A 26,448-nucleotide genomic window follows, 5' to 3' on the forward strand; every position below is an offset into this window, starting at 1 on the left:
TGAAAAATAACAGAACTCTTGTCTGTGAACGTTAAATGTTAATAGACGTAGTGTATATTTATTAATTACTGGAAGATCTATTTTAAAGGAGTATTTGATTAACATCTGTCGGTTAGTTAACAAATACCACACCCGAGGTTCCTATCCATCGATATATATCGAATATAATTCCTAAACTGGTCTCTCTAAATCGTAGAGGGCATAACAAAACGTTCGATTTTTTTACACGATCGGTACAGTACATGGAAATCATGTCTATTTAATTACGTATTTGAATTTCAAGTTAATAAGCATAATTGTATTTTAATATATAGAAAACCAAATTGGGAAACAAATATTTTTTTCTTATAGAATTTCATTAGTATAGTATTAATATGGTAGTCCCATCTATCATATCGTTGTTGTACTATAGTTTGCAGGACTCTTCCCATTCATCTATTCTCTTCTATCACCCGATAGATGGCACGACCATTCACTTTCCGCGCCTAACTTATAATTTTGTTAAATAATTAATTATTCTCTAATGCTTGATGTATTTATTTGTACAAATATGATAAAAAATGTATTATTTACTATTATGTGTTCTATAGCTAGACTTGAATTTTATGGTATAGCATTAACATTCATGTTGCGGTGATTTCATCACTGTTTTGATGGTTGTCCGTGCTTACAAACATTTGTCAGATAAGATATTCCTTGCGGCGAAGTGTTGACGCAAATAATTTTACTATTAAATTAGTTATTCTCCGTTACATTAGAAACAATATGGGTGAAAGGATATCAGAACTTTTCAATTCGTTTCAGGACTATGTAAATAATGAAGAAAAATTACGTGAGGTATGTGTTAAAGATTTATTATTGATACACCTCGTATGTTAAATATTATTAATCAATTTTAATACAACTTTTGTACAAGATATAAGCTCAGCACATATATTTGGAACATTAAATCTTCCATTTCTTCCACACGTTTTGAAATTACAAGTAATCGAAAGTATTTTATATCATGTTCCTTCGTTTGTATGTTTTAGGTTAGAATTTGTTTTAAAATTCATTTTGTTTTTCATTATAATTTTGAATTTGAAAAAGTTGTATATGTAAGTAAGTACACTAATCAATATATGAAATCACTTATATTTCATTTTCTTTTGCTGAAGGAAATCCGTATCATAGTGAGAGATCTTGAAAAGTCTTCCAGAGACATTCTGATGTTATTACAGAACATCCATAATGAAAATAACTTGGAAGAGAATATAAGTATGTGTATGCCTCATATATTCTTACATAGTCAAAAGAATTATTATTGTTTCTTTCGCAGTTGTATCTCAATATTGCTCAGGAGCCAGAAAATTATTCGAAGATGTGCGTAAACATTATGCAAAACTTGCAGAAGTTGTACCGAAAGATGAATATTATAGATTTCATGATCAGTGGCGTTTTGTGACACAAAGATTATGTTTCTTAGCTTCATTAGTAATTTATTTAGAGATTAAGGTTTTAGTTACAAAAGAAGTTGTTGCAGAGATGTTGGGAGGTATGTGATTATAAGCTACATTTATATTCAATTTAATGTTTCAATGCTTATCTGCATTCTGTTATGCTAATGTATAGTTAAAAACAACAAAGAAGATGGTTTCCACTTAGATCTGGAAAACTACTTAATGGGTTTATTACACTTGGCTGAAGAATTGGTATGTATAATATATATTTTAAATATAATAACTGTTTATTTCATGTGTTTTTTTCAGAGTCGATTTGCAGTAAATAGTGTTACAAATGGGGATTATAATAGACCTATAGAAATTGCACGATTCATGAATGAATTAAATGCTGGCTTCAGACTTCTAAATTTAAAAAATGATGCTCTAAGAAAACGTTTTGATGGCCTAAAGTATTCTCTTAAAAAAGTGGAGGAAATAGTTTATGATCTCAGTATTCGTGGTTTAAAGTCCTGTCCAAACCCAGTTAGCCAAGAAACAGAGTAACTATTTTATAAGGATAGTTTATAACATTATTACTACTACTAATAATATATATATACATATAGAAATGTATATAATAAACAACTAAAACAGCCATTTTTACATTAATACTTACGAAGCTTTATGGATTGTGAAAATTATTTATTTTAATATAATTAATAACCTTCATGTAAGTTTACTTTGTTTAACAAGTCTTCACCTTTAACGAATTTCTGGTAATTCTTAGCAAAAAAATTTGCAACATCCTGAGGACGAGTTACGCCAGAAATGTGTGGTGAGAGAGTAACCTGAATGAAAATAATCATTAAAGTTACTTATGTTTAATTAATAGATCTTATTCCGTATAAAGTATATAACATTTACATGTGGTAATGTCCATAATTTACTATCTTTTGGCAGTGGTTCTTTTTCAAAAACATCCAATATTGCTCCTGAGATCCATTGTTGCTGAATAGCATTTATTAAATCGACTTCTTTAATAATACTACTTCGACCTACATTGATGAAAACAGCTCCACGGTCTTTGCAATTCTCTAACATATTCCCATTTAATAAACCCAAGGTATTGGGGGTGGATGGCAGAACATTAACAATGTAATCACATTGTTTTAACACTTCAGGTAAAGATCCAATTGTTCTATGCTCATCTAAATAGTTCAATTTTTCTTTAAGTTGTGTTCTTGTTATGCCCCATGTAGTGGCTCCGAAAACTTTTAACTTCTGCGCAACTATGGATAAAATGAAGTTAAACCTAGTATAAGAGTTGCTAAAAAAAAAAAAAAAAATACAATATCATTTACTAGATTTTCCAATGTTTCCCAAGCCTAGAATGCCCACAGATAGATCACAAATCAATCTGTGGTTAGAAATCTCTCCGTCTCTTTCCCATTGACTATTCTTCTGATTCTCGTATTGCTGTTTCTGATTACGTTCAAAGTTAAAAATATGAGCCACAACGTATTCAGCCATAGCAAAGCCGAAAGTGTTATCAGAGAAACGTGTAACAACATAGTTAACATTCTTATCATTTAAGTTTGGAATTAAGCCTTCAACACCAGCCCATGTAGTTTGGACCCATTTCAAAGATTGCAATTTGTCCAGATATGGTAAGAACAAGTCACAATCGGTGACTATTATATCCGCGTCTTTTAATTTCGATAACGTATCACTTTTATCTTCAACATGAAAAAGAACGAAGAATATATAACATGAAATATAACAATAGAAAGAAAACGATGGCACACTGCAAAAGTGTGGTAACCGAGAGGAAAAATAAAGAGTCGCGTCGTTAAAATTGTTCATTATGAAAACCTTTTAAAATTAGTCTATGAATCATTCGAGGAAGGCCCGTTTGAAATATGCGCCAAATATTTGAAAGGGGTGGGTTTTCCGCCAAGTTGTGCACGCGAAATGCGCAAATTCAGTGTATAAGAGATCGTAGTGTTAGTGCGTTTCAACACGTGCTCGCTGCGAAAGCTCTCGTGAGCCGATGGAATTCGTGTTCCACGGGTATGAGAGAAAGTGCATGTCAAAAATAATACCTGGCGCAACGTCAAATATCGTTAAGTTTGGAAGTTGCATTCGAAGATGGTAAGATAACCTAGGTATCGCGGATAGAATTGCAATGATATGCACCATGTCGACACGCGGGAATATGATCTAGCCTATACGAAATATTATTACAGTCAAATACAATATCCAGCAATTGTTTCGTTCTCACTTATTTGAAATCTGTGCTAGTTAATAATCCCGAATTGCACCGTGTTATCTTCGACACGTTCCACTGATACGTCTAACCTAAATTTTTGGTTGAATGCAAGGGTTCGAATGCTTTCATCTCAATAACAGTCTAATTTACAATTGATTATTCGATTTATTGTTTGTATCTCTCCTACAGTGATTTATGTATTCGTAATTTAGTTACATCGTATTACTTTCGTTTAAAGAATATTGTTTAATACATAAAAACAGTGATCAGGAGAACTTAAACGGCAACTTGTAATGCTAATAATTACTTGAAAATTTGTTTCCTTGTTTAAATGCTCGTTTGATGGACTTTATATCGTAAAGTGTCAAATGGTTAAGATGGATGAAATAACGCATTACGATTATATTTAAAGATCAGTTTATTCAAAGTTTTTGTTCGTGTAAGCAGATTGAAAATTTAAAGTGTCCGCATGATTGTGACGCGTGCGCAAACTACGAGTACTATAAAATACGAACGCAAACATATATTTCGCGGTCGTAATATATTGTTGATTACTTTTACCAACAATTAGCTTTCTTTTTAATGTTATTATTCCTATTAAACGCTAAATGAAACGAGGATAAACGTCGATCGTGATCATCGCGTTTTTTAAACTAACATTTTTCATCTGAAAAAAAAAACAGCAACTTCAACAGTTAACTAAAATATATTTACAGTTATAAAATTAAATAACCGACCATAAGAAGGATAGGAAAAGAAGCTAAATTTGAAACAATCTGAAATTCTCTCGCTATTCAATTGTTACGCGACTTCACATTTCAATAGTTAAACTTACAAAACAATCTACTCAACCAGAAGTGTTCCGCGAACTCAGAAATCAAGTAAATTTCTTTCATGGTTTTCATTTCAGAATATTTTATACGTGGATTACAGGAATTGTTAAAATGAAGAATTTATTTGTCAGAAACCGTGTGAACGGGGCTTGTGCTGAGGCGAAAACGTTGTGTCCAATAGGCGATCGTGAGCCGACCGGTGGCGGCAGCGAGCCGATTCCCGCGCGGCGCACGTCGCATCGGAGAACTGCTCGAGCTGAACGTGTTAAATGGCTGTGCGTCGGCCATGATGGCTTTGAGCAGGGACCGTGTCACGCAAACATGTTTTCAAAGTGATATATCTCGTTTGGTGACTGAGTGACCGTGTTCCAGCGCGATGGCCGGAGAACGATGAGGCCCTGACCGCTCTCTGTGCCGGGTATTACGGGCGCAGGGCCCCCAGCCAGGCCCAGTCAGGTTCACGTTCCGCAAGCCCGAAGCCCGAGCCGACCCGACTGGCCTCACGGTTCGACACCAGCCAACTCGGTTGTCAACACGCGAGCCAGCCGCCTCAGGATGAGCAAGCTGTCGTTCAGGGCCCGCGCCCTGGACGCTTCCAAGCCCATGCCGATTTACATGGCCGAGGAACTGCCGGATCTGCCAGATTACTCGGCCATTAACCGTGCTGTGCCCCAAATGCCCAGCGGCATGGAAAAGGAGGAGGAATGTGTAAGTCGAACTGTTCAGACTTCTTCCAGCATGTTTTCCCCGTCCGCCATCTTACCCTCGGGCGCATCTTCGTAAACAACCGACAGATGGCAGCCTGCTTACCATTATTATGAGCAAATATTTCTAATTTTCTAATGTTAAACGTAATTGCCAATGATTTTTTGCTCGTGATTCTTGTTCTTTGAACATTGGTGCATCGATATCAGAGGTTACTGACAGCTGTCAGCTTCTTGTTTTGATTAAACTGTACCTGAAAAATGTTACTTCAATGTTGCTGTTCGGTGCAGAAGAATGTGAAACTTTTCTGTTTCTTGGATGTTCCTAGACCTTCTGTACCGTATTATTCTGTGCGGAACTTTATTTGTGAAGCATTCGTTTCGTTTAAGCATTTGATCATGTGTAAACAATGATTATTCTGTTTCTTTCATTGGAGTTGAGTACTAATGATGGCAATGCGTTATCGAAGTAACAAAAATATTGAAATATTGTTTGAGATAAGTAGTATAACATTATTTATTGTTTTTGTCTTTTAGTTTTAAAAGATGTTCATAGTAATTGAACTATTAATTCAAATATAATACACAACTTAATGTATTTGTCTTGTGTCATCAATTTTAGGAGAATATTATGTTTATGTCTGTAAATGTTATATTCGATTAATAGGAATTGTATTATATTTTACCTTATTGTATCTCTCTTTTATAGAAGGGAAAATAAAAACAAAACTTAAAGCTAATAAATTTTTTATTTTGTTTTGATTCTTTGTGTAGGAACATCACTTGCAAAGAGCAATATGTACGGGTCTAATCATTCCTACCCCTGAAGTAAGCGACTTGGCAGACGCAGAAGCATATGACAAAATATATCCAGCTGATTATAAGCTTCCTCGTCAACTCATACATATGCAACGTAAGCAAATAAACTGAGAAGTACTAAAATGATACTGAATAATATTTTGTGAACCAAAAATCTAACAATTGTTGCATCTCTTTTTCAAGCATTTGCAATGGAACAAGATATTCCGGATTATGATATGGATTCAGAAGATGAAAAGTGGGTTGCAGTGCAAAGCCGTAAAATGGACTTAACACCGCTTCAATTTGAAGAAATGATGGATCGATTGGAGAAAAGTTCAGGGCAAACTGTTGTCACCCTTAATGAAGCTAAAGCACTTCTGAAAGAGGATGATGATTTAATTATTGCAGTTTTTGATTACTGGCTAAATAAACGTCTTAAGACAGTAAGAATCTGCCATTATATTATATGTGAAATTAACTTGTTTTTGATGAGTGTTATTTTTTAAAATTTAAGGTTATGTTTATAGGAACCCTAATAGAATGTAACAATGTCCATATTTTACTAAACATCATGTCAATTTCGTTGATTCTAATGATTAATGATTCTTTCTTATGTAAATCCTCCTTACGCCGATTCTTTCATTTGTTACAGCAACATCCACTTCTATTAACGGTGAAAACGGAGCATCGGTTTGGTTCAGCTGCCAATAATCCTTATTTAGCGTTTAGACGTAGGACAGAAAAAATGCAAACACGTAAAAATCGCAAGAACGATGAAACTAGTTATGAAAAAATGCTGAAACTTCGTAGGGATCTTAGTAGAGCAGTTACTCTCCTTGAAATGGTTAAGCGAAGAGAGAAGACTAAAAGGGAACACTTACATCTTACAATTGAAGTCTACGAGAAAAGGTCTGGAATGAATGTTCCTTGCTTAGAATTATTTATCTTTTACAAAACCGACCGTTAAGTTTCATACAATTGGAAATATGTGCACAGATACCAAGCACAAGACTTCAGTGGACAAATATTGGCAGAAGTATCGGCGCTAAAGACACCAAGACCAGCTTTTGCTCCATTGTTTACAAATCAATTTGGTGTTCATCAAAATTGGGCAAATAAAGTTTGTAGTAAAGTAAGTATCATATTTTTATTCGGAAAATAGAATTTCTACTCGGTGCTGATGCGTACGACGTTGTTCGTTATAAGCAGGACGAAGTTGTACCAAGAAAAGAAAAAAGACAGTACAAGAAGCGGAAACATAAAACTGACAGCAGAGGAGGAAGTTTGGACGACAACGGCGTACGTGGTGGAACAGGTAGCGGAGGTGGTCGAGGAAGTCGACCTGGCGTTCTTGGGAGCGGGCTGGACCCGCTAATGAGCTCAGACGAAGATAGTCCGCTTCCATCTCATTCACATTCTCAACCTTCGGTTCCCTCTGATCGTGATGACGAAGACACCGCAGACGAGGGTCAATTCGCTTTTCGACGGAATAGAAATAGCACTTATTTACCAGTGAGTGGTGTTACATTTGCGCAAATTTTCGTTTCTTCTGTACATTTTTTTGGGTGATACATTGTAATCCTAATTTTCATTTGAAATTTGATTCTACTAGGACTCTTTGTGTTGTTACATGGGTCTATGTTACTTTTTTACTCCATGGATGTCAATGACAATCGTCATGAGTTCTGTTCAAGTGTGGAAATAGTCTCAAAGTTCTTTCTTTCAGGATTGTAGATATAGAGCTTTTCTCTTTGCAGCCTGTATCAGGTGGGTTTGGAAATTGGCCTTGGTGTGATAAAAACGAAGGGGGTTTGGCCGATAAGAAGTATAGGTTTGCACTGACCAGTATCAGCAAACCAGTACCAAGGTGTATTGGTTTCGCGCGGCGACGAATTGGTCGGGGTGGCAGGTACAGCGCATACATACCATAAGAACAGAAACAGAAAAAATACATATTACTAATCCACATATGATGTTTTATATTTGTAGAGTCATATTGGATCGTTGTTCGACCGATATGGACGATATGTGGTCGTCTTTAGACTTCACGATACATCAACCAAAACGAGAACCCGTGGACTCCGATACAACAACTGCCACATCCACAACTCCAGTCAAGAAAGAGTGGTACGTTGAACGGCAGCCTAAGGAATGTTCTTTACCACAATGTGATTTACTCATAAGTATATTTACTTATGGCGCAGGTTACATTTCCGACCAAAGACTCCGCCCGTGTCAGTGCATAGTCCAAGTGAAGAAAGTAGTGATACGGACTCGGATGTAGAGCCAACGTTATCGCAAACGAAACCACTTCCGTACCCGTTCCCACCCGAGGCGACATCCATTTGCGTGGAAGTGGAGCCTGAACGTGCGGGAGACGAGCCACCTTTCACGTCTGAGTTTAATATCGCAGATTATTTCTCAGTGGACGCTCTATCGGACTTCGACCTTGCCATAGCGAATATCACCGGTAGTGGATGTGTTAGTGGACTGTCGGACAATAACTCTAGCGACTCGCGGACAGATGAGCTGGGCAGTTCACATTTCGTTGTGACTCCGCTACCTAGCAATTATTTTGCACAACCTGCGGCACAGCAGGGTCGGCCTCAGTGCAGTGGTAGTGGTTCTAGTGTTGTAAATACTTCTACAAGTTCTACGGTCCCGTCGTCTTTCTCGTGTACGACCAATCAAGCGGCAACGTCGAGTACAGTGTCCACGCAGTGCGCCAGTACTGCTACCGAGACACAATCGAATCATCAGACTAAACAACAACACAGACAATTGCCAAACAATAGCAGTACTGCCTCCATTCTATCTAAGTCTTTGACTAGTCCAACAAATAATAGAAATGGCGGCAACTGCGGCAGTGGTAGTGCTGGGGTTAGAGTGTTCAGTGCGAGTACCACGAGTAGTGGAACGATAACAAACTTTGGTAATGGCCATCAGAATGGTCCGCTACCTCATATAAATAACTCTAACAACATTTCAAATAGCACTCACATGGTGAATAATCAGTCGACGATAGTTCTGCCGCAAAAACATCCGCCGTCCAGTCTGCTACCTGGCTTGATCGCGCAGAGCAAATTGGCGAGTCTCGCGAGGCAGCAACAACAAACGCAAAGTCAGGCGCAACAAATCCCAACGTCCGGGGAAATTACGCTTAATAGTAATAGGTGAGTGTATACGTTCTCGCTAATTACAATAATGATAAGACTGAAATGTCGAGTAAACGTTAAATCGTTTTATATCTTCACTGTACTGGCTAATTGAAAATATGGGCTAAATAAAAAAGAAAAGTTACACTAAATGCACAGAGTAATATGCACTTGAGGCTGTCATTGTTAACTTATTTTATATTTATATTTTTTATAGAAAATGGATTAGAAGAAAACAGAATTCCCAATGTATGAATCTGTATATTAGCACATTGTGTATGTATCGATTTTAGAACAACATATATTTTGATTTCTACATCAAGTTAGTAACCAAAATAAATGACTTGGTATTTAGCAAATGTTTAATGTATGAATATTAAGTCAGTGTTGGGTAACATTACCGCAAATAGTAAATACTCTGTTTTGTTTTAAATAGACCATATTAACTGTACAAAATAAAATATCTTATTTGCTGTAACAAGTCTCCAAAATAGTATGTGAAGATACATAGTACCCTATTTGAAGAATACTTTTAACTTTGTTAAAAGTTAATACTCATTAAAATATTATTTCCTTCAGTGATAATACTATTTCTTCTCAGTTTACTGAATTTTTCCTATATATTTTACCCAGCTCTATGTGATGCATAGCAAAAATAAGATTATTTGTTACTTGTATACAGTGTGTTATCATATAGGAATAATACTCGAAAAATGTAAGTTAGTATTTGACATCATTCAAAAGATCGTTATTTCTCTTTTACAATATTTGTTAGTAACAGTTACGTGTTTGATTATAGTGAAAGTTTGGATATGGAGGTGGATGGAGTGGAAACTGCAGCTTGTGATGGTAAACCGCAGCAGCAGCAGCTTGTACGGGCAAACAAAACAAATTCATTAGCAATGGAAGTGACATGATGCCTGCTATCAGCACCCCTGCTGCCGCCAATACGTCACTGGGGGCTTCGCTAAATTTACCTTGCCTATGTCTGCCTGATTCCGGGCCTGGACATGCACTACGGGCTCGTTAAATACGAAATGCGGTACGGCTAGACCCAATTGCAGAAATGCTCTGATCAGTTGCCTGTTGTGGCGATAAAGAGAGAATAGTATCGATTCCGTTGCAAGTACTAAGTTAATTTCGAACAGAAAAAAAAGATCGTGCACTAATTCACTTTTCTAAGTCGGTCATTTCCTTGCTCATTGAACAACTGCAATTACTCAATGCAAACACAGTATTTCGCTGAATGTTTACAACAACAGAAAAAAAAACGAAAGTATAAGACAATTTATTTTTTTAAATGCATTACAGTGACAGTAATTCCTGGCTTACGTTCTTTTCCATTTTTTCCTCGGTGGAAATTATTCGTGTAGAAATTAGTAACAGATGAATACTACACTTTTACGTTTGACAAATTAATAGCCTCATTCTGAGATATCGAAACATTGACAGCACTTCTTTGTCATTTTTTTTCTACTCATACATGCAAGTACTGCTAAAGTATCTGTGATGCAGTTATTGCAATCATACAACAAGCTTTCTCAGACACAGCATTAATTATTTTATCGTGAAAATATTGCACAGAGATATTCGCGCTTGAGACATCTCTTCTTTTTGTAATTTTTGAAATTTTCATATAATTCATGAAGAAGATCTGGCAATAAGTAATAACGAACGCGTACCATTTAAATTTTGTAAAAAGTTAATTTTAGATGATAATTCGCCTTTGCAATATGAAGTCTACGTTTTTCAAAGTGATGCTTTTATGTGTGCGTTTATGATTGTAAATTTTATTTAAAAGGAAACGATACACGTCAGAGATATAACTACTTCCTACGAGAACTGTATAGTAAATCTTTTATAGATACCTTTAATAATTACATTATATATTGCTCATTTCAGCGAACACAGAATAGAGTGATTTGACTTATCGTAAACTCGTATGATTATTTCAACACTGTACATAGATTCGGTTTAATATATGATAAGATATTATTCAGTTTATTTCTTTATAAAGTAGTAATACGTTGAAGGCTTCCAGGCTGTGAAATAATGAAACTATTGTTAACAATAATTATCCTTGAATTAGCATTAAAGTTACTCGATGAATACAGAACGTTTTGATTATTTCATTGATCGCTGAACCATGCATTTCTGTGCTATTAACGTGCATTGAATCATCCCTCGTATGAGACTGTAGCATATAAATTTAGATCCTAATGTTGCGTTTGGGAAGCTTGTACCATAGACGTCCTAGTATCATAAAGTGACGAGTTCGTGACACTACATTAGGATTTGTAATATTTACAAGGAATATGGAAATATTCCCATGTCTTTCACTTTAGTAATTGCGAGCTATGGAAGTAAAGATAATAATCGATGGATTTATTTACCATACAATGCATGGAGGAATGTCATTATATTTCCTAATTGGCTTCAAAGTATACTCTTAATGTTCTATAAGTAACCAACGCGCCACGAACGAATGTATCATTAGTTTTCTTTGTCTTGTTTCGTCAAAGAATTTACTTAAATATTTTTATTCGCACCAATAGAACTCATTACCAGAGGAAAAGAAAACCATTGGACAAATGCTACAAATATTATAACAACAATCAAAACTGTTCAAGCTTCAAGAATTGAAGCTTCAAATGATCAGGCAGACATTGATTAAAAAGTAGCGTTATTTGCTATTAAAAAAGAAAAAATTACCACTCGTTTTGTTATGTTATTCTACGATTTATCGTAGATGAATAGATTTTTCATGGTTTACCGATACAGCTACGTGGAAAATGAAATTATAAAGACTTGACATTTACTCATGCATAATCCATACGCTTCGCTATATAATTTTCGTCGATAAAATTTGTATTCTTCTAGGAAACACAAGACCGACATGCGAATAGTTATCGAAACTGCGCTCGTTCTCGCGCGCGTTTATTCTCTTCCTCTTAGTCTTTCTATATATATACATATATATTATCGTCTCCTGTTTTCAATTGCAATTTCATCGAAATGAAACGTTAAACAACATAAAAAACGAACAAAAGTTACATGAAAACCGACAATATTCAGCGTATGTCCTCATTCGAAATTCAACAAAGTAACGGCAAAGAAACGATCAACAGGTTCTTAAAAAACATGGAAAATGGTTTTCTTAGCACAATCATACTTTTCATACTTCTGTGTGGCTGAGACGAAAACGATGCATGCGATGAATATAAAAATGATAAAATTCAAGGGTACATCTGTTACGTGATTTGTATTGTCATTTTTTTAAAAAAAAAACAAAGACGGGATATCATTCGTTCCTCATATAGTATATTTGAAATACGTAGGCACTGATCGAGATTAATATTCTTACTGTTCGATTGTCAAGGTTTCTAATTTAATTGTATTGCAAAATAGCCGTGGCAGTGTTTTTATCAGATAGTCGTTGATTTTCCAAGCTTGAGGCACAGAAATTTTGTTCAAGCATGCAATAAGAATGTTCTTTCGTGAGCCGTAACGCGAGATGAGACAAAAACACGAGAGTGAAAGAAGGAAAGAAAGAAAAAGAGAAAAAGAGTGTGTGCATGTGTGTATGCGTGTGTGCGTGTGCGGTGGGGTGTATGGGTGCATGGGTGTATGCATGCGTGTGAGAGGGAGAGAGAGAGAGAGAAGAGAGAACAAGAAAGAAAAAGAAAGAACATAATGGTGCAAATGTTGCAAATTCTAGGGAGACTTCATGAAATCATAATAAGAAACAAACAAAAAAAGATATATTGTACATATAAAAATAATTACGCTTATTGTATCTCTTACTTTTAGGTAATTAACGGAAAATAAAAAAAAGTAACTGTAATTAATGTTGTTGTGGTAGGCGCACACAGCGATGTGTAATGGAAAAAAAATTTATGAATTCGGGACGATTTTAGAGGAGGAGGAGTAATAAAGAAAATTTTATCCTGGATAGGACTTATTATTTTGTTAAGAACTTCACTCGCCTGTATATTATATGAAATTTTGTGAAATCTAATTTCTGCCACATTTGTACATAACTTTAGACATCTGATTGTTTCTCTCGTTATTCTCAAATTCACTGTTGTGCGTGAAGGAACTTCTTTTCTTTTGTCGTTCGGCGACGACCGTCGTTCCCGTCGGATTATCTGCGTTCAATACGTTTCGCTAACACGTCGCGACTGTTTTATGTTCATTTTCGTTCCGTTCCATAATGTATTACCGAATTATCCGCTCGAGGAGAGAGGCACCCGCTCTTCCGCCAAATATGATTTTGAGAAAGACGAGCGACGACGTTGTACGGAAAAAAGAAATTTCCAAGAATGTACTTGTAAAAACCATTTGTTTATTTTAGTTGAAACGCTTTAAACGAAATATAGTGGTACATGGATTTTTATATAAAATTTATTAATGTTAAAAATATTGACCCAATAGCCACTTTACAAATAAAAGTATAAAAAAAAAGAACAGAACAGAAAACAGGACAGAACGTTGGAAAATCTTCAAGGTTTGATCGCTCCAACCAAAGACTGAGTTCGCTTTACATTTTCTGATTTGGCAAACACGAAATTCCACCGACACAGAGGCCGATCTTACTCTGATTATTTAAAAAGAATTTAGAAGATACAAATACAATAAAGAGCAGAAAGTGAAATGATCTGTTACGAGTGAACGAATGATAGTCAGATTATTGTTACTTAGCAATATTTCACAGAATGTTTTATTATTTATGGGAATCTTAATGATTTATGTAGTTAGTCGATGAGATTGAGTGAGAAAAATGAACAAAACGTATCTGCCAGGTTGCTTTTTAATATGTGGTATCCACTTCAGCAGCACACAAGGTATATGAAAAGTAATGGAAAATGTTAATATAAACATGAGTCCCAGTTGTTCTCGTAGTACAGTCATTTTTAAATTGTAATAATAATTTAATGCCTATTAGTAACAAGTAAGGAACACTAATTTTGTTATTGATTTCCTGTGAATTTAAAAGTCTTGATTGTGACAATGATCCATTGGAACCCGTTCTTTTTAATAGAAATTTTGAATATTTCCTACAAAGGTGAACATTTATAGAAAAATAAATACAACTCCGAAATAAGAACAAATTAGCCATATATTTATAGAATAATATTTCTATTGTTTTTGTGCCTTTCATTCACTGCTGAAGTGAATTTTCCGTATTAAAAAACACCTTGTGCATGTATAATAATATATACGAATATATATCTGTAATTCGGTCGAATTGGATCGTGAGACTTCGTGTTTACCTAATTTGTTGCATTCGCGGATAAAAAAACAATAATTGTATTGTGTAAGTAGAAATAAGCCGGATCAATGCAACTGTTTAGAGCGATCGAACGAGACTTACTATAACGTTTCTCGTGTAAAGAAAACTAAAAAAAAAATACTTATTCAGAGAACGAATGAGCTTACAGATATAATGTTTAACGTGAAGCTCTAAAAAAAAAAAGGTTCTGAGTGTTAAGAAAACTTTTACGATAATATCGACGAGTGTCGACATGCGGTGTATCTACTATACGTGTATTTTATTCTGTGAATACGGTAGAACTTCTATGTCGCTGTGCGACAGGAAGGTATAATTGGAAAGAGAGAGGAAAAAAAGAAAGAAAATGAAAAAAACGCTCCAACCAAAGCTCTGATTCGAATGAAAGTTTGGCGAGAGTATTTGAGAATTTTTCTCGAGATTGTATGGTCGGAGAACGTAAGGGGGAAAATATCAAGTTCTATGTATGTAGAATGTTTGATCTAGACGACCCTTTAATTTGTTCTTCGATGCACACACATCATTTACTCTCTCGTCCCCTGATAACACCTTTCGCTGAAATGCATGTATCAAATTTAATTTGGTCTAAATAAAATATTTGAAACATGAATTATATTTATTGTTTATGAACCGTAGGCAGCTTGATAGACAAATTCACATTCCTAAATTTTGTTCGCTTCTCTGACTCATGCTTGTGACTCTCTCTAATGTGCACTTTTCTGTAATTAACAATCGACAAGGCCAAAGCTCATTTTAGCAGCCAAGAATTATATTGAGATGCAAACTCGAGACTGCTTACAATGTCTTTACGTTACAGTATTAATAGAGAGGTAGAGATGTTATCAGGTAGATGAGTTATGTTTCCTACAAATTATGCCTAGAAATCTAAACTCAACTATTGTTTAGTATTAATATCCGTAATTAATGTGATTAACATTTGAATCTATTAGATAATGTAACTAACTGAATGTATATATGTCAATCTACGGGTTGCAATTTGACTCTTGAATGTATTCTAATTATGTAACTCTGACAAATTGGCAAAACTATTAACAATCCCATTGTTGTACATATATATATATATGTACAATATACATATATACATATATACGTATACAAAGAAGGAAAGGATAGTTTGTCAGGGCAGAACTTACTATGCGATATACATATTCTCTGCGTACTTTATGTTACCAGCTCAAGATACACCTTCGTCTGTTTTATTTGCTAATTTTACTTGTATTATATTGTACACTTTATGTGCTATATAGCAACAAAAGGTATACAAGTTTTCGTTTCATGCAAAACGATATATTTGTCTCAAAAGGATGGTTTATAATTGCATTTAGAATCATACTGTTAAAAGGAAATATTCACGACGAACATAGACTGGACAAACAAACAAAAGAGCAGATATTTCTGCTGAAAATAAATTCTGATTACATCGCGTAAGAAAAAAAATAATTTTCCTTAGGATATCCTACCTAATAAAATAAAATAGTTTTGTACTTAATACTAACTAATCGAAAGCACGTGTTTATATTAATTGTTTTTTTATGTGTGTATCAATGCATTCAAGCTTTATTGTTAATTCTGCAAATTTTTGCTAAATTAAAAGCAAACGATGATTTATTTTAAATTCATATACGTTATTATCTAGAAAGTTTTATTAACGTAGTCATTCGTATTATCTAAGGAGATTTTACATATTTTAAAAACATTTCAAATTATTCGTAATTTGCTTCTAAACGTATTCTTTCACGTTTGTAGGTTATATTTATTTAACATCATGGATGACTATATTTTGTAAGTATATACGTTGATCTTTCTCTCTCTCTGTCTCTCTCTGTCTCTGTCTTTCTTTCTCTTAGTACATCATTTTGCAGCGCTCTCTGTGGTAAGTTTACAAAAGACTTCTTTGAGTCATTGAATTATTTTACATAGTATTTTACAATCAATGAGAGTTTGTTCATTATGCTCCATGTATGCATGAGATGGACGAAAACATCTTGTGTTGCAAATACAAATGTTTCTTGTGAAGAATATGTATAATGAAGAATATCAATCTTTCTTGAATATGACGAAAATTAAGGACAAAACAGTGTGTGCTCTATAGAAAAAGTATTTCAAAGTAAGTTAATTATTTTATAATATTTTTTTGTCTCTATAAAATAATTTTGTTTCATTTCAAGAAAGAATGTTGAAGCAGAAACGTATTGATGAGTTTTTTCCAGTAACATATAAATCAACACAGAAAAAAGTTAAAGAAAATGTTAAACTTCCCCCTAGTACACAAAATGTAAGTTAGTTTTCTGATTATATTATTTTCTTTTTTTATTATATGTTTATAATTTTTTGTGACACTTTTTATTTGTAAGTATATTATTTATTTGTTTATAGAAAATAAAACGAAAAAGTTCAAAACAAACTTCATCATCAAAGAACAACACAAAACTTAAAGCTATATCAAAACGTACAATGAAAAGTTCCAAGTCCAATGTCCAGTACTTTCATGATGATAAAAATATAAAAACAGTATCTCAAAACAATAGCATTTTAAATAATGAAGGATCATATATAAATGTAAAAAGAAATTTGGAAGAGAATATTTTATTATCACAGATTAACAAACAAACATCACAGTGTACAGTTATACATTCAAATATCAGTGTGTCCCACTTTAATGATGATAAAGATGCAGAAATAATATCTCAAAATAATAGCATTTTAAATAATGATGAATCATATATAAATGTGGAAAAGGATGTTTTATTATCACAAATTAATGAAACAACACCAGAGTGCACAATAATATATGAAAGAGTCAACGAGGCAGAATCATTTTATCCATTAGAAATGGACCAACCATATAAAGATACATCATATCAAAACATTAAATTAATGCATGAAGATGAAGATTATGGAATATCATTTATAAATGAACTACAAAATTCAAATGTTGATAATACAATGGCATCAAGTAGCAATGACATAAGTCTCACTGACAAAGAAAACTCTCCAATAATAAAATCTAATACTTACACTCCTAGGAAATTAAAACATTCTCCAGAAGTATCATCTAATAAATCGCCAAAAAAAATTAGACATGAAAGATTATTAGATCGTTTTATGGATACTAATATTATACGTGAAGTTATTGAAAACATGAACTTAGCCAAGCAAGGGACTATTGCACTGAATAATTTTAATTTGGAAGAAATATATTCTAAAAATACATTTGAATATAGTTATAATCGAACAAATATCAAAGATTCAGTAAGATATGAGTTAAGCAATGTAAATTTGTCTAATGATCTCAATGCAACAATTTTAATTGGTTCTATTCTTACCGTCTTATCCAATCCTTTTAATTGCGGTTACTTTGAGAAAGGTGAACTGGATTTTATATATTCCATTCTTACCCTTCCTGAAAAAGCACAAATGTTGTTAGTCCGTATGATAAAGAGGAAAAGAGGATGGCACCGCAAAAGTGATATAAATTATCCAGATATATCCGCAAATTTAAAAGATATCTTTAATATTCTCGAGTCACAATTTATTTGTACATTTGATGTAAAAACTGATGATTTACCTGTTATATTGGAATTATTACATGTTGACGAGCTTCGTCAAGTTGGTAAAAGTATGAAGATAGATTTCAAGGGAAAAAAAGAAATTATTGTAGACAAATTGTTACAATTATCAAAGAAGAAACCTTTATTTCATGGAATGAAAAGTCCATGCAGTTCTCTGTTTGATTGTATTTTTAATGTATTGGACTATTGTGTATGTATAACAGACAGAACATGGCATATTATAGACACAATAATGACTTTACTATTACCAAATGAAGATTCAGCGATGAGTACAGCAGATACATACTTTAGGCTAGGTAATATTTATTTAGGAAAAGTAATATATCCCAACGTACCTAAAAATCATTTTCCAATATTTTCAAATCGATATCATTTGTTAAGGTAAGCTATCTATATTTCATTTTAGTTGAGTTTCCATAACTTTTAATGAGTTTAATTTATTTCAATTTATTTTCATTCACAGTTACGTGAATGTTAAATCTATATTGTCTGCAACATTAAAATCAATTGAAAATAAAAATTGGGCAGATGTACGAACCAATGGAAATTTTGCAATGGAAACTCTGCCAAGTGTATTAAAAGATGAATTTTTAAGGTAGTAAGTGTATAACGTACTATGTACATTTTTCAATATTCTATTTATAAATTTTATCAATTGCAGACTGAAAAATTCCAAAATTCCTATGCATGTAAGACGTTTTATGCCTGGATATGTATGGTTAAAAATACTTTCAAAAAGTGTAGATGCATTTAAAAAATGTGAAAACAAGACACGTGCTGTAGAAATCTTAAAGTTTTTGTTAGAACAGGATTGTCATATGCATACACGAAAAGGAAAGTGGTATTGTGAATTAGCTCTTATTACAATGCATCATCAGAAAGATGTAGAATCTACAGCATTGATAATAATGAAGGCCTTAAATAATGAACATTTATCACAAGTAGACATTGAAGACCTTATAGGAAGAGCAAAGAAAATTCAAAAGAAGAAAAAGGGAATACAACCTGATACAAAAAAAAATATTAGTGAGATGATAGATTATCATATTGATCAATTATCAACATTTACTCCTACATTTAATACTATTTATGCTTCAACAAGTCCAAGGTAAATCAACTTGTATCAATATGATTCACATATTTAATAAACGAAACAAACACTATACATTTACAAAAATTTGGAAGGAGCTTCTTTTTGTGTACAAATGTAATTACGAAAATTGTGTATCATAATTCAATATTTTTTGTTTTAGTATGAGAAATGTTCCTGGAAGTAAGAGCATATGGTGCATAGAAAATAATAATACAAGTCAAAGTTATGGATCTGTAGAAGCTTTGGCTTTATATTACTACACAAAACAAAATTTTTCAAACGGATTACATTGCGAAGGGAATTTACCAATTCTTTTATTCACTACTTTATTGTGGGAAGAACTGTATAATAAACACATTCCTGGAACTTTTACGAGTCCTTATGATGATGCTCCAGCTGATTTGTATACCAAATATTTCTATGAAAATAGGAAAGACAGCATAAACATGACACTAAACTCAATACTTAATAATTATAATGAAGAGTCTTTAAGCTGTTGGATGGAAGACAGATTTAAAATGTTTTATTCATATCAGTCTTTAATGCCAACTAATTTACTTCAGCACAGTGAACATATGAAAGTATATATTTTTTTAATATCATTAAAAACAATATGTAGAGTGAATATGATATCTTATGAAGTCTCAGCATCGGAAATAACTTATAGTATTGTACCTTATAAGAATCATGCTCATAACTTATTTACTATATTCTTTTTCTATACATTTTATAAAATATATTCGTGCATCACGGAAAATAATTTCTGGTTTCAGGAAATTGTCCATTGTTTGGGGGTTCAAGGTGTTATAGGCATTTGTAGAAGAATAGTTGAAAATTATAACCTTTGGACAGCTGGATTTCCTGATTTAATTGTATGGAATTATGATACAAAACAGGTGAATATTTATCAACTGGTTTTCTGAAAATATATTTTCACATATGTACACCTAAAACTATTTTAATTTACTAAACATAATCTATTTCTTGAAGCACAAAATTGTAGAGGTAAAAGGCCCTAATGACGTACTTTCGACAAAGCAACGATTATGGTTAAAATATTTAAATAAACTTGGACTTAACACTGAAGTATGTTTGGTACAAGGTAAGAAATGTGTACATAATAAGTACCTAAGATTCAAGGTTCTAAAGCTTCCACCACTGTAATTGTACAGGGACCTTCAAAGTGGTACCTTAAATACAAACATGATTATTACTTTGTTACAATGATTATTACTTTGTTACAGATAAAAAAAAGTCAGCAATAACTGTAGAACAGTTTGACGATTGGGAATGAACAATTTGCATGTCAATTTATATTTACTTGACAAAAATATTTTGCAGCCGATATATTTTCTATATAGTTCTAAACGAGTTTGAATTTAACATACTTGAAGTGTCTTGTGGCGGGAGTTGTTTCTAAGTTAAATTCGGCAACTGGAACACCGCGTTCCGCCACTTGCGGCGCAAACATTGCCGCAGGATACACAACTGATGATGTACCAATAACTAAACAAGCATCACAGGTTTCCACAGCATCGTCTAATGTTCAAGGGGAAATAGAGCATAACTTTTGTATTTTATTTGTAAGATAAATCTACTAAACTTTTTAATATATTATTATACTGTTATGTATTGTACATTATGTATTATAAATTATGTATTAATATTGTATATTTTTATATAATACATTGTTGGTATATAAGTTACAAACTATATGCATTTATATATATATATATATATATATATATATATATGTGCACAAATTTTTAAGAATACTTACATGCTTGCTGAAGTATGTGTTCATTCAAACTTTCACCAAACCATACAATATGAGGTCTTAATAAACCTTTACAACTTTCCTTTTGACATCGAGGCAAATCATCTTTCGCAATATCAGAACTCATTACATTGGGATCTGGAGATCTAAACATATTTAGCTAAATGTTATTTACTATATAAGCTACAGGATAGTTTCAGAAATTATCCTTTACCCTTTTCCTTTTAGTGCAGGGCATATTGGAATATTTGTATTTACAGCAACCTCGTGACACACTGTACAACGGGTTTTGAAAAGCGAGCCATGAAGTTCCACCACATCTTTAGCGCCAGCCCTTTGATGAAGTTCATCAATATTCTGTGTTACAATAGTAACATTTTTACCTTCTTTCAAAGCCCGATTTTGAAAGTTTGCTATCGCTTCGTGAGCCTGAAAACATCACAGTATCACTGAACTGAAATAAACAGGGACTGCCAAAGATTAATTTTTAAATTACTTTATTAGGCTTAGCTTCATTGGCTACATTTCTACGATATTCATAAAACTCCCAAACTAACGAAGGATTTGCGGCAAAAGCTTCTGGAGTAGCAAGACTTTGTGCTTGGTATTTCCGCCAAAAACCACCTGCACCTCTAAAGGTTGGAATTCCAGATTCCGCTGAAATCCCGCTTCCAGTTAATATCAACACATTTCTTGAACTTTGTAAAATCTCTCGAAACGATTTCATGATATTCATACTTCACATCTAAGTATAAGACACACAACTCGACATCAGCTGATTTTGTATATAGTAAATACGATTGTGACGTCAAGTTGGTTTATAAATTTAAAAAGTGGTTAACTTTGTGAGCTTGGTTACATCATGTTTTAACACATTTTCTAAAATGAAAATTACCATAACAAATTATCCTGTGAGAAAGAAGTTATCTTTTTTATTATAAAGTTTCGAAATACTTTACTCGTCTGTACAAATTGCGTCTTACGAAGGTTAATCTCAAATGAAGAAACATTGAACGTACCGTTGTTTAAAAATGTTTATTAAAAGTTTTTTAAAGAAAATATCGAATGTAAGTTTATTATCAGGAACGTAAGTAGATTCATTTATGTTCATTCGACTAACCAGTCTATTAATTGTTTAGGTATCGGGACCCATACGTGCAAATAATTCCTTTGGAAATTATAAAATTGTTGAACCATGTACAGTTACAGAGATTAGAAAAGTGCCAGAATATATACCTAAACCATCTTACAGCGAATCATCTATACCTACAGAAGGTCCTAAAGAGCCAGAAATTAAGGACAAAAATCAAATACAATGTATGAGAGATAGTTGTTACTTTGCCAAAAAAGTATTGACTCAAATCAAACAGTATATAAAGGTATAAAGTGTATATGTATGTATGATTCAATTAAATAGTTTATTTAATCGATAAATGCCATTTCAGCCTGGTGTAACTACAGATGAATTAGATGCAATAGTACATGAAATGATCATAAGTAATGGATCTTATCCTAGTCCACTTAATTACATGGGATTTCCAAAATCAATATGTACAAGTATTAACAATGTAGCATGCCATGGAATTCCAGATATTCGACCATTACAAAGTGGAGACATATTCAATATCGATGTAACAGTAAGAAGAAATATGTATTAAATGTATACATACTTATTTAAAAACCAATTGTATCTACAAATCTTTATATACAGGTTTTTTTAAATGGGTATCATGGAGATTGTTCTCAAACATTTGAAGTAGGAGAATGTGACGAAGAAGCTAAACGATTAATAAGCATCACAGAATTGTGTTTACAAACAGCCATTGATATCTGTAAACCAAATGAAAATTTTTCTAGTATAGGTAACCGTTACAATTAATAGAATTTAAAAATAGACATTCAGTTTAATGAAAGTAACAGAAAGAGTATTTGTTCATTTCCTTTTTAATTTTAGGAGATATTATCGAAGAGACTGCATCTAAGAATGGATATGTTGTGGTGCCAGCATTTGCAGGCCATGGTATTGGTACATATTTTCATGGACCACCTGATATCTTACACTTTGGTATGTTAATGGTTTGATGCTTAATACAGACATATTAGGGGAATATAATAACAATATATTTCGTAACTGACAGCAAATCATAATCCTGGGAAAATGCAGCCAGGAATGACATTTACCATTGAACCAATTTTAAGTCAAGGTACTAAGGAAATCGAAATTTTAGAAGATGGGTGGACAGCTGTTACAACTGATAATTCTCGTACCGCACAAGCGGAACATACTATTTTAATTACCGATACCGGCTGTGATGTGCTAACTCGTTGACTTTAGAAAGGTATTTCCTAGATATAGGTATCTATATAATTTCATGTATAATATTACTGTTTCTAACTACAATAAATTATTTTCGCAAAGGTTCGAATAAAGTAATTTTTTAATAATTTTATATTAAATGTAAATATTTTTATTAAGGAAAAATGTATTAGATTTAGTATTACATAATAGCAGGTCCCCAATAGCTATCCATTGTTATTGGTCCCTGTATTTCAACACCTTCTTTAGTTATTATACCAAGTTGATACTAAAAACATAAAAGTTAAATTTTTGTATTTCTGTGAACTGTAACATTCTTATACAATATGCAACTTACTTTTGGGAAAGAACGTGCATCTCTGTAGAAAAGAACCTGCATCACTTTGTACAAAAGTTCCTTTGCTTGTTCCTTAGACATTTCCTTATTTTCTTCATAAGCTTTCCTCATGATAGGCGTTGCCATATAAGCACCATATCCGGTTGCAATTACTGGGTCACTGTAAGCTGTACCGAGCTTATCTACGGTACCCAAAAATCTATACAAAACATTTAAATCCTTTTATATATATATATATATATATGTATATATATTTGGAAAATGAAAGAAGAAATGAAATACTTACGGTTTATCACCTTCTATACCACCAATAACAAAGTTATTCCAAAATGGATCGAAACTAGATCTTCCATTATACATTAGGCGAGTTAGCCAACAATGCAGAGCTTTTGGTTTTAAAGATAGTCCATCATCCAAACATTCTTCTTCGAGTCTAAAAGACATAATTGTAATAGTAATTTAAAATGTAAAACTTTTGTTGAAGAGTTCTAAATACATACATTTTCCTCTCTATATTACTTTTAATACACTGATAATCAGCATAGTCTCCTCCTGCGCCCAGGATTATATTATTATTAACTTTGATGATACGTTCAAGATTCCTGAATCTAGCCAATGATCCGTATGAACCAAGAACATCTGCAGCTATTAGAACACCATCTTTGAATTGAATTCCAACTACGGATGTACCGGTAGTCATCGGAGCCCTATAGAAATATTAAATTCAGTATCTAATGCAGGTAAAAGTGAAATTCAACGTTGGTGTTCAATTGAGGTTAGAATTACAATGAATTAGCAAACATACAATAATTATATAAAAATTGTACTCTGATTGAATTATCAATGAATGAAGATGCGAAGTCAATGTAGTTTCATTTATTTGAAAATTACTGGTATTGTACATTCATAAAATATGACATGACATGCAACTTTTATAGAGACAACATTTTGCACGGATAAATATACAAAAGGTAATTTTACTGTGATCTTTGAAATCCTCCAACATCGGACTGCGAGGAACCTCCAGGAAAGTGATAAAATGCACCTGGTGCCGGTCCATTTTGCCAAAATGGTGCAGGAGTGTAGTGATCGACTTTACTGAATAGCGCCATACTTACAAACTTGAAACAGTTTGAAATGTCACTTAGATGGTCGAACTAAATGCAGTCATAGAAACATGTTTACGCTTTCAGAAAATCCCTAGAACGTCTCCCCTAGATAATTTTTAATTTCCCTGTGAACACAGTCGCTGCATCCCTGACAATCGAGATGAAAACTTCGATAACTACATAAACGCATATATATTCAAATCTGAATTGAAGAGTGAAATCATAAGGTAATTCAGAAAACTCCATAAATTCGAACAGGTTTATTTACTGCGAAACTTTACACCAGCAACTTATTTTAATCTTTTCAGAAACTAAATGGCCAAACGTGGAATTGAACGTATAAAAGAACACCAGGTAATGATTCAATATTGATTTTTAAATTTCGATATGTTACATTCGATACAAAGTAAATGATATTTCATAGTAGTTCCTTTAAAGTTGATCTATTTGGTTTCTGGAATGCTTAATCGAGTATTGTTTATGTTACATGGTTTACAATGGTTTGAATCGAGAAATCCGAATACTGAAAACATTGTTTACAGATCACCGTATGGGCTGCCGCATCTGACGTTGTAAAATTGATCACAGACTTGGAACTGTTGATTGAAGAGAGTTCCATTTGCGCACAAATGACTGGAGACCAAATGCCCGTCATGGCACAGATGATATGCCTGAGAAATAAATGATACTTCTTTAATAATTCACTTTATATCAAATTCAAAGTGGTATCTCAATTTACAAGCTTAATTCATTTCAATTCGAAATTCGTATCTCGAAATCCAATTTTCTATTATATTATAACTCGAGATTATAAAAGCATTATAGTTCACTGTACTATTTTTCGAATAATTAGTACAATTGTATTATACTACTTTTACTGTATCTTCAGTTGACTCTTACCTGGCATTGCGAGTCGAGATCTGCCCACAACTGGCTCTCCAAACCATAGCAAGAGAAACCGGTGCGAGGAACCTTGTGATACGCCGGGTAAAGCGGTGGATTATGGGGTACGTGTAAATTGTGATAAGGATCGTACGGTGTCCCATCTTCGTTGAAGTAATGACCAGCAAAGACCACCGCCGACAACACTGAACAACTCAAAGGAATCCCATCAGAAACAGAATTATAAATAAACCGTTTATTTTGAAAGTGGCTTAAGTCCGTTTAAAATAGATTAAAAAAATCATTAAAAAATGAAAAATTATTCAGAATTGCAACCATTATAATGATTAACTTGATTTTTTTTTAACTTAAGCCACTTTCAAAATAAATAGCTCAAATACTCAAAGGCACATAGTCTAAATCAAAAGATATATTGTTTTATTATCCAAGAACATAAACAAGTATGTAATGCAAAAATATGTACTTGTTGAGAAACATCAAATACGCAAGGTTTTGCAATTTCAATAATCTAAGAAATCCATTGTTTTTAACCTTCTAGTAGCTCTATACTTACACGCGACTGAGATGAATCGGGCGAACATGTTTTTGGATATTGTTTAAATATCAATGGACGTTAGAATATTTCCTGTGAATACTCTCGAGTCAAAGTTCACCGCATCGTAATGTAATTACAGTCTTTCTTTCATTTGCCCCGTAGCGTTTGACGATCGTTAGTCTTGGATCTATCTATCGTTGACTCGGTCGGGGCCTCCGGAACAGCGGGTTTCAGTGGTTCCTTTCGATCGGACCGTCGGCCGGGTACTGAATTCACAGTAAACGACTGTCCGAGAAGTAAGTTCAGATTCG

General features: G+C 33.3%; 8 protein-coding genes and 1 long non-coding RNA gene across 18 annotated transcripts; 5 read left to right on the forward strand and 4 right to left on the reverse strand.

Moving 5' to 3' along the window:
- The first annotated feature begins 522 nt into the window (after positions 1-522).
- trsn (translin) lies at positions 523-2,150 on the forward strand. The gene is made up of 5 exons (XM_031976804.2): positions 523-837; positions 1,158-1,257; positions 1,319-1,534; positions 1,612-1,691; positions 1,749-2,150. The coding sequence occupies exons 1-5, from the start codon at positions 766-768 to the stop codon at positions 1,983-1,985; spliced, it is 705 nt and encodes a 234-aa protein (XP_031832664.2). The 5' UTR covers positions 523-765; the 3' UTR covers positions 1,986-2,150.
- LOC116434577 (glyoxylate/hydroxypyruvate reductase A) lies at positions 2,121-4,151 on the reverse strand. The gene is made up of 4 exons (XM_076373656.1): positions 3,524-4,151; positions 2,783-3,157; positions 2,346-2,710; positions 2,121-2,269 (listed from the first exon to the last, which is right to left on the reverse strand). Exons 1-4 carry the CDS (start codon positions 3,618-3,620, stop codon positions 2,138-2,140), a joined length of 969 nt encoding a protein of 322 aa, XP_076229771.1. The 5' UTR covers positions 3,621-4,151; the 3' UTR covers positions 2,121-2,137.
- Positions 3,148-14,691, forward strand: E(Pc) (Enhancer of Polycomb). Of its 5 annotated transcripts, none has more exons than XM_076373651.1 (11): positions 3,148-3,572; positions 4,601-5,231; positions 6,002-6,140; positions 6,230-6,471; positions 6,681-6,937; positions 7,025-7,160; positions 7,235-7,540; positions 7,786-7,937; positions 8,018-8,155; positions 8,233-9,201; positions 9,983-14,691. In XM_076373651.1, the coding sequence occupies exons 2-11, from the start codon at positions 5,079-5,081 to the stop codon at positions 10,098-10,100; spliced, it is 2,610 nt and encodes an 869-aa protein (XP_076229766.1). In that variant the 5' UTR covers positions 3,148-3,572; positions 4,601-5,078; the 3' UTR covers positions 10,101-14,691. The 5 variants fall into 5 exon arrangements, with proteins under 5 accessions (XP_076229766.1, XP_076229769.1, XP_076229767.1 ...); XM_076373654.1 differs by having other exon boundaries at positions 7,238-7,540; XM_076373652.1 differs by having other exon boundaries at positions 4,655-5,231.
- A 154-nt stretch (positions 14,692-14,845) lies between these two features.
- On the forward strand, positions 14,846-20,869 carry LOC116427005 (fanconi-associated nuclease 1). 4 transcript variants are annotated; one of them, XM_031976827.2, is made up of 11 exons: positions 14,846-15,918; positions 16,241-16,276; positions 16,357-16,601; positions 16,663-16,769; positions 16,871-18,447; positions 18,530-18,661; positions 18,728-19,174; positions 19,320-19,740; positions 19,933-20,055; positions 20,150-20,261; positions 20,404-20,869. In XM_031976827.2, exons 4-11 carry the CDS (start codon positions 16,668-16,670, stop codon positions 20,451-20,453), a joined length of 2,964 nt encoding a protein of 987 aa, XP_031832687.1. In that variant the 5' UTR covers positions 14,846-15,918; positions 16,241-16,276; positions 16,357-16,601; positions 16,663-16,667; the 3' UTR covers positions 20,454-20,869. The 4 variants fall into 4 exon arrangements, with proteins under 4 accessions (XP_031832687.1, XP_031832684.1, XP_031832685.1 ...); XM_031976824.2 differs by lacking the exon at positions 20,404-20,869 and having other exon boundaries at positions 20,150-20,323; XM_031976825.2 differs by lacking the exon at positions 20,404-20,869 and having other exon boundaries at positions 16,667-16,769; positions 20,150-20,323.
- Positions 17,835-21,672, reverse strand: LOC116427007 (NAD-dependent protein deacylase sirtuin-5, mitochondrial). 3 transcript variants are annotated; one of them, XM_031976830.2, is made up of 6 exons: positions 21,433-21,672; positions 21,151-21,365; positions 20,940-21,082; positions 20,548-20,698; positions 20,288-20,349; positions 17,835-17,897 (listed from the first exon to the last, which is right to left on the reverse strand). In XM_031976830.2, exons 1-5 carry the CDS (start codon positions 21,670-21,672, stop codon positions 20,295-20,297), a joined length of 804 nt encoding a protein of 267 aa, XP_031832690.1. In that variant the 3' UTR covers positions 17,835-17,897; positions 20,288-20,294. The 3 variants fall into 3 exon arrangements, with proteins under 3 accessions (XP_031832690.1, XP_031832691.1, XP_031832689.1); XM_031976831.2 differs by lacking the exon at positions 17,835-17,897 and adding an exon at positions 19,207-20,078; XM_031976829.2 differs by lacking the exon at positions 17,835-17,897 and having other exon boundaries at positions 19,207-20,349.
- Positions 21,673-21,858: 186 nt separating this feature from the next.
- On the forward strand, positions 21,859-23,265 carry LOC116427006 (methionine aminopeptidase 1D, mitochondrial). The gene is made up of 6 exons (XM_031976828.2): positions 21,859-22,003; positions 22,076-22,315; positions 22,382-22,573; positions 22,648-22,798; positions 22,891-23,001; positions 23,075-23,265. Exons 1-6 carry the CDS (start codon positions 21,968-21,970, stop codon positions 23,263-23,265), a joined length of 921 nt encoding a protein of 306 aa, XP_031832688.1. The 5' UTR covers positions 21,859-21,967.
- Positions 23,266-23,354: 89 nt separating this feature from the next.
- Positions 23,355-24,746, reverse strand: Prosbeta7 (proteasome subunit beta type-4). Its single transcript, XM_031976832.2, has 5 exons — positions 24,572-24,746; positions 24,091-24,297; positions 23,877-24,023; positions 23,591-23,789; positions 23,355-23,521 (listed from the first exon to the last, which is right to left on the reverse strand). The coding sequence occupies exons 1-5, from the start codon at positions 24,700-24,702 to the stop codon at positions 23,435-23,437; spliced, it is 771 nt and encodes a 256-aa protein (XP_031832692.1). The 5' UTR covers positions 24,703-24,746; the 3' UTR covers positions 23,355-23,434.
- Positions 24,747-24,913: 167 nt separating this feature from the next.
- On the forward strand, positions 24,914-25,342 carry LOC116427034 (uncharacterized). The gene is made up of 3 exons (XR_004235010.1): positions 24,914-24,926; positions 25,008-25,053; positions 25,242-25,342. It is a non-coding gene; the product is annotated as an uncharacterized LOC116427034 (long non-coding RNA).
- LOC116427032 (U-scoloptoxin(01)-Er1a-like) lies at positions 25,236-26,377 on the reverse strand. The gene is made up of 3 exons (XM_031976876.2): positions 26,156-26,377; positions 25,600-25,787; positions 25,236-25,370 (listed from the first exon to the last, which is right to left on the reverse strand). The coding sequence occupies exons 1-3, from the start codon at positions 26,181-26,183 to the stop codon at positions 25,236-25,238; spliced, it is 351 nt and encodes a 116-aa protein (XP_031832736.1). The 5' UTR covers positions 26,184-26,377.
- Between the last annotated feature and the right edge of the window lie 71 nt (positions 26,378-26,448).

Source organism: Nomia melanderi, chromosome 14 (assembly GCF_051020985.1).
Source record: "Nomia melanderi isolate GNS246 chromosome 14, iyNomMela1, whole genome shotgun sequence".
In the NCBI taxonomy this organism is placed as follows: Eukaryota; Metazoa; Arthropoda; class Insecta; order Hymenoptera; family Halictidae; genus Nomia; species Nomia melanderi.

Excerpts from the sequence above, each read along its gene's own strand:
- LOC116427005 (XM_031976824.2), top strand. The coding sequence starts at position 16,668 with ATGTTGAAGCAGAAACGTATTGATGAGTTTTTTCCAGTAACATATAAA. Across the intron at positions 19,175-19,319 it reads TATGCTTCAACAAGTCCAAG|TATGAGAAATGTTCCTGGAA; the intron begins GTAAATCAACTT and ends TTTTTGTTTTAG. Across the intron at positions 20,056-20,149 it reads GGAATTATGATACAAAACAG|CACAAAATTGTAGAGGTAAA; the intron begins GTGAATATTTAT and ends TATTTCTTGAAG.
- trsn (XM_031976804.2), top strand. The coding sequence starts at position 766 with ATGGGTGAAAGGATATCAGAACTTTTCAATTCGTTTCAGGACTATGTA. Across the intron at positions 838-1,157 it reads ATGAAGAAAAATTACGTGAG|GAAATCCGTATCATAGTGAG; the intron begins GTATGTGTTAAA and ends CTTTTGCTGAAG. Across the intron at positions 1,258-1,318 it reads TAACTTGGAAGAGAATATAA|TTGTATCTCAATATTGCTCA; the intron begins GTATGTGTATGC and ends TTTCTTTCGCAG.
- LOC116427032 (XM_031976876.2), bottom strand. The coding sequence starts at position 26,183 with ATGTTCGCCCGATTCATCTCAGTCGCGT. Across the intron at positions 25,788-26,155 it reads CCGATTCATCTCAGTCGCGT|TGTTGTCGGCGGTGGTCTTT; the intron begins GTAAGTATAGAG and ends TGAGTTGTTCAG. Across the intron at positions 25,371-25,599 it reads ATCTCGACTCGCAATGCCAG|GCATATCATCTGTGCCATGA; the intron begins GTAAGAGTCAAC and ends TTTATTTCTCAG.
- Prosbeta7 (XM_031976832.2), bottom strand. The coding sequence starts at position 24,702 with ATGGCGCTATTCAGTAAAGTCGATCACTACACTCCTGCACCATTTTGG. Across the intron at positions 24,298-24,571 it reads GGAGGATTTCAAAGATCACA|GGCTCCGATGACTACCGGTA; the intron begins GTAAAATTACCT and ends ATATTTCTATAG. Across the intron at positions 24,024-24,090 it reads AGTAATATAGAGAGGAAAAT|ACTCGAAGAAGAATGTTTGG; the intron begins GTATGTATTTAG and ends TATGTCTTTTAG.
- LOC116427007 (XM_031976830.2), bottom strand. The coding sequence starts at position 21,672 with ATGAATATCATGAAATCGTTTCGAGAGATTTTACAAAGTTCAAGAAAT. Across the intron at positions 21,083-21,150 it reads CCTGCACTAAAAGGAAAAGG|ATCTCCAGATCCCAATGTAA; the intron begins GTAAAGGATAAT and ends AAATATGTTTAG. Across the intron at positions 20,699-20,939 it reads ACACATACTTCAGCAAGCAT|ACGATGCTGTGGAAACCTGT; the intron begins GTAAGTATTCTT and ends CTTGAACATTAG.
- LOC116427006 (XM_031976828.2), top strand. The coding sequence starts at position 21,968 with ATGTTTATTAAAAGTTTTTTAAAGAAAATATCGAAT. Across the intron at positions 22,004-22,075 it reads TTTTAAAGAAAATATCGAAT|GTATCGGGACCCATACGTGC; the intron begins GTAAGTTTATTA and ends TTAATTGTTTAG. Across the intron at positions 23,002-23,074 it reads ACCTGATATCTTACACTTTG|CAAATCATAATCCTGGGAAA; the intron begins GTATGTTAATGG and ends CGTAACTGACAG.
- LOC116434577 (XM_076373656.1), bottom strand. The coding sequence starts at position 3,620 with ATGGTGCATATCATTGCAATTCTATCCGCGATACCTAGGTTATCTTAC. Across the intron at positions 2,711-2,782 it reads GGGAAACATTGGAAAATCTA|TTGCGCAGAAGTTAAAAGTT; the intron begins GTAAATGATATT and ends TTTTATCCATAG. Across the intron at positions 2,270-2,345 it reads AATTATGGACATTACCACAT|GTTACTCTCTCACCACACAT; the intron begins GTAAATGTTATA and ends ATTTTCATTCAG.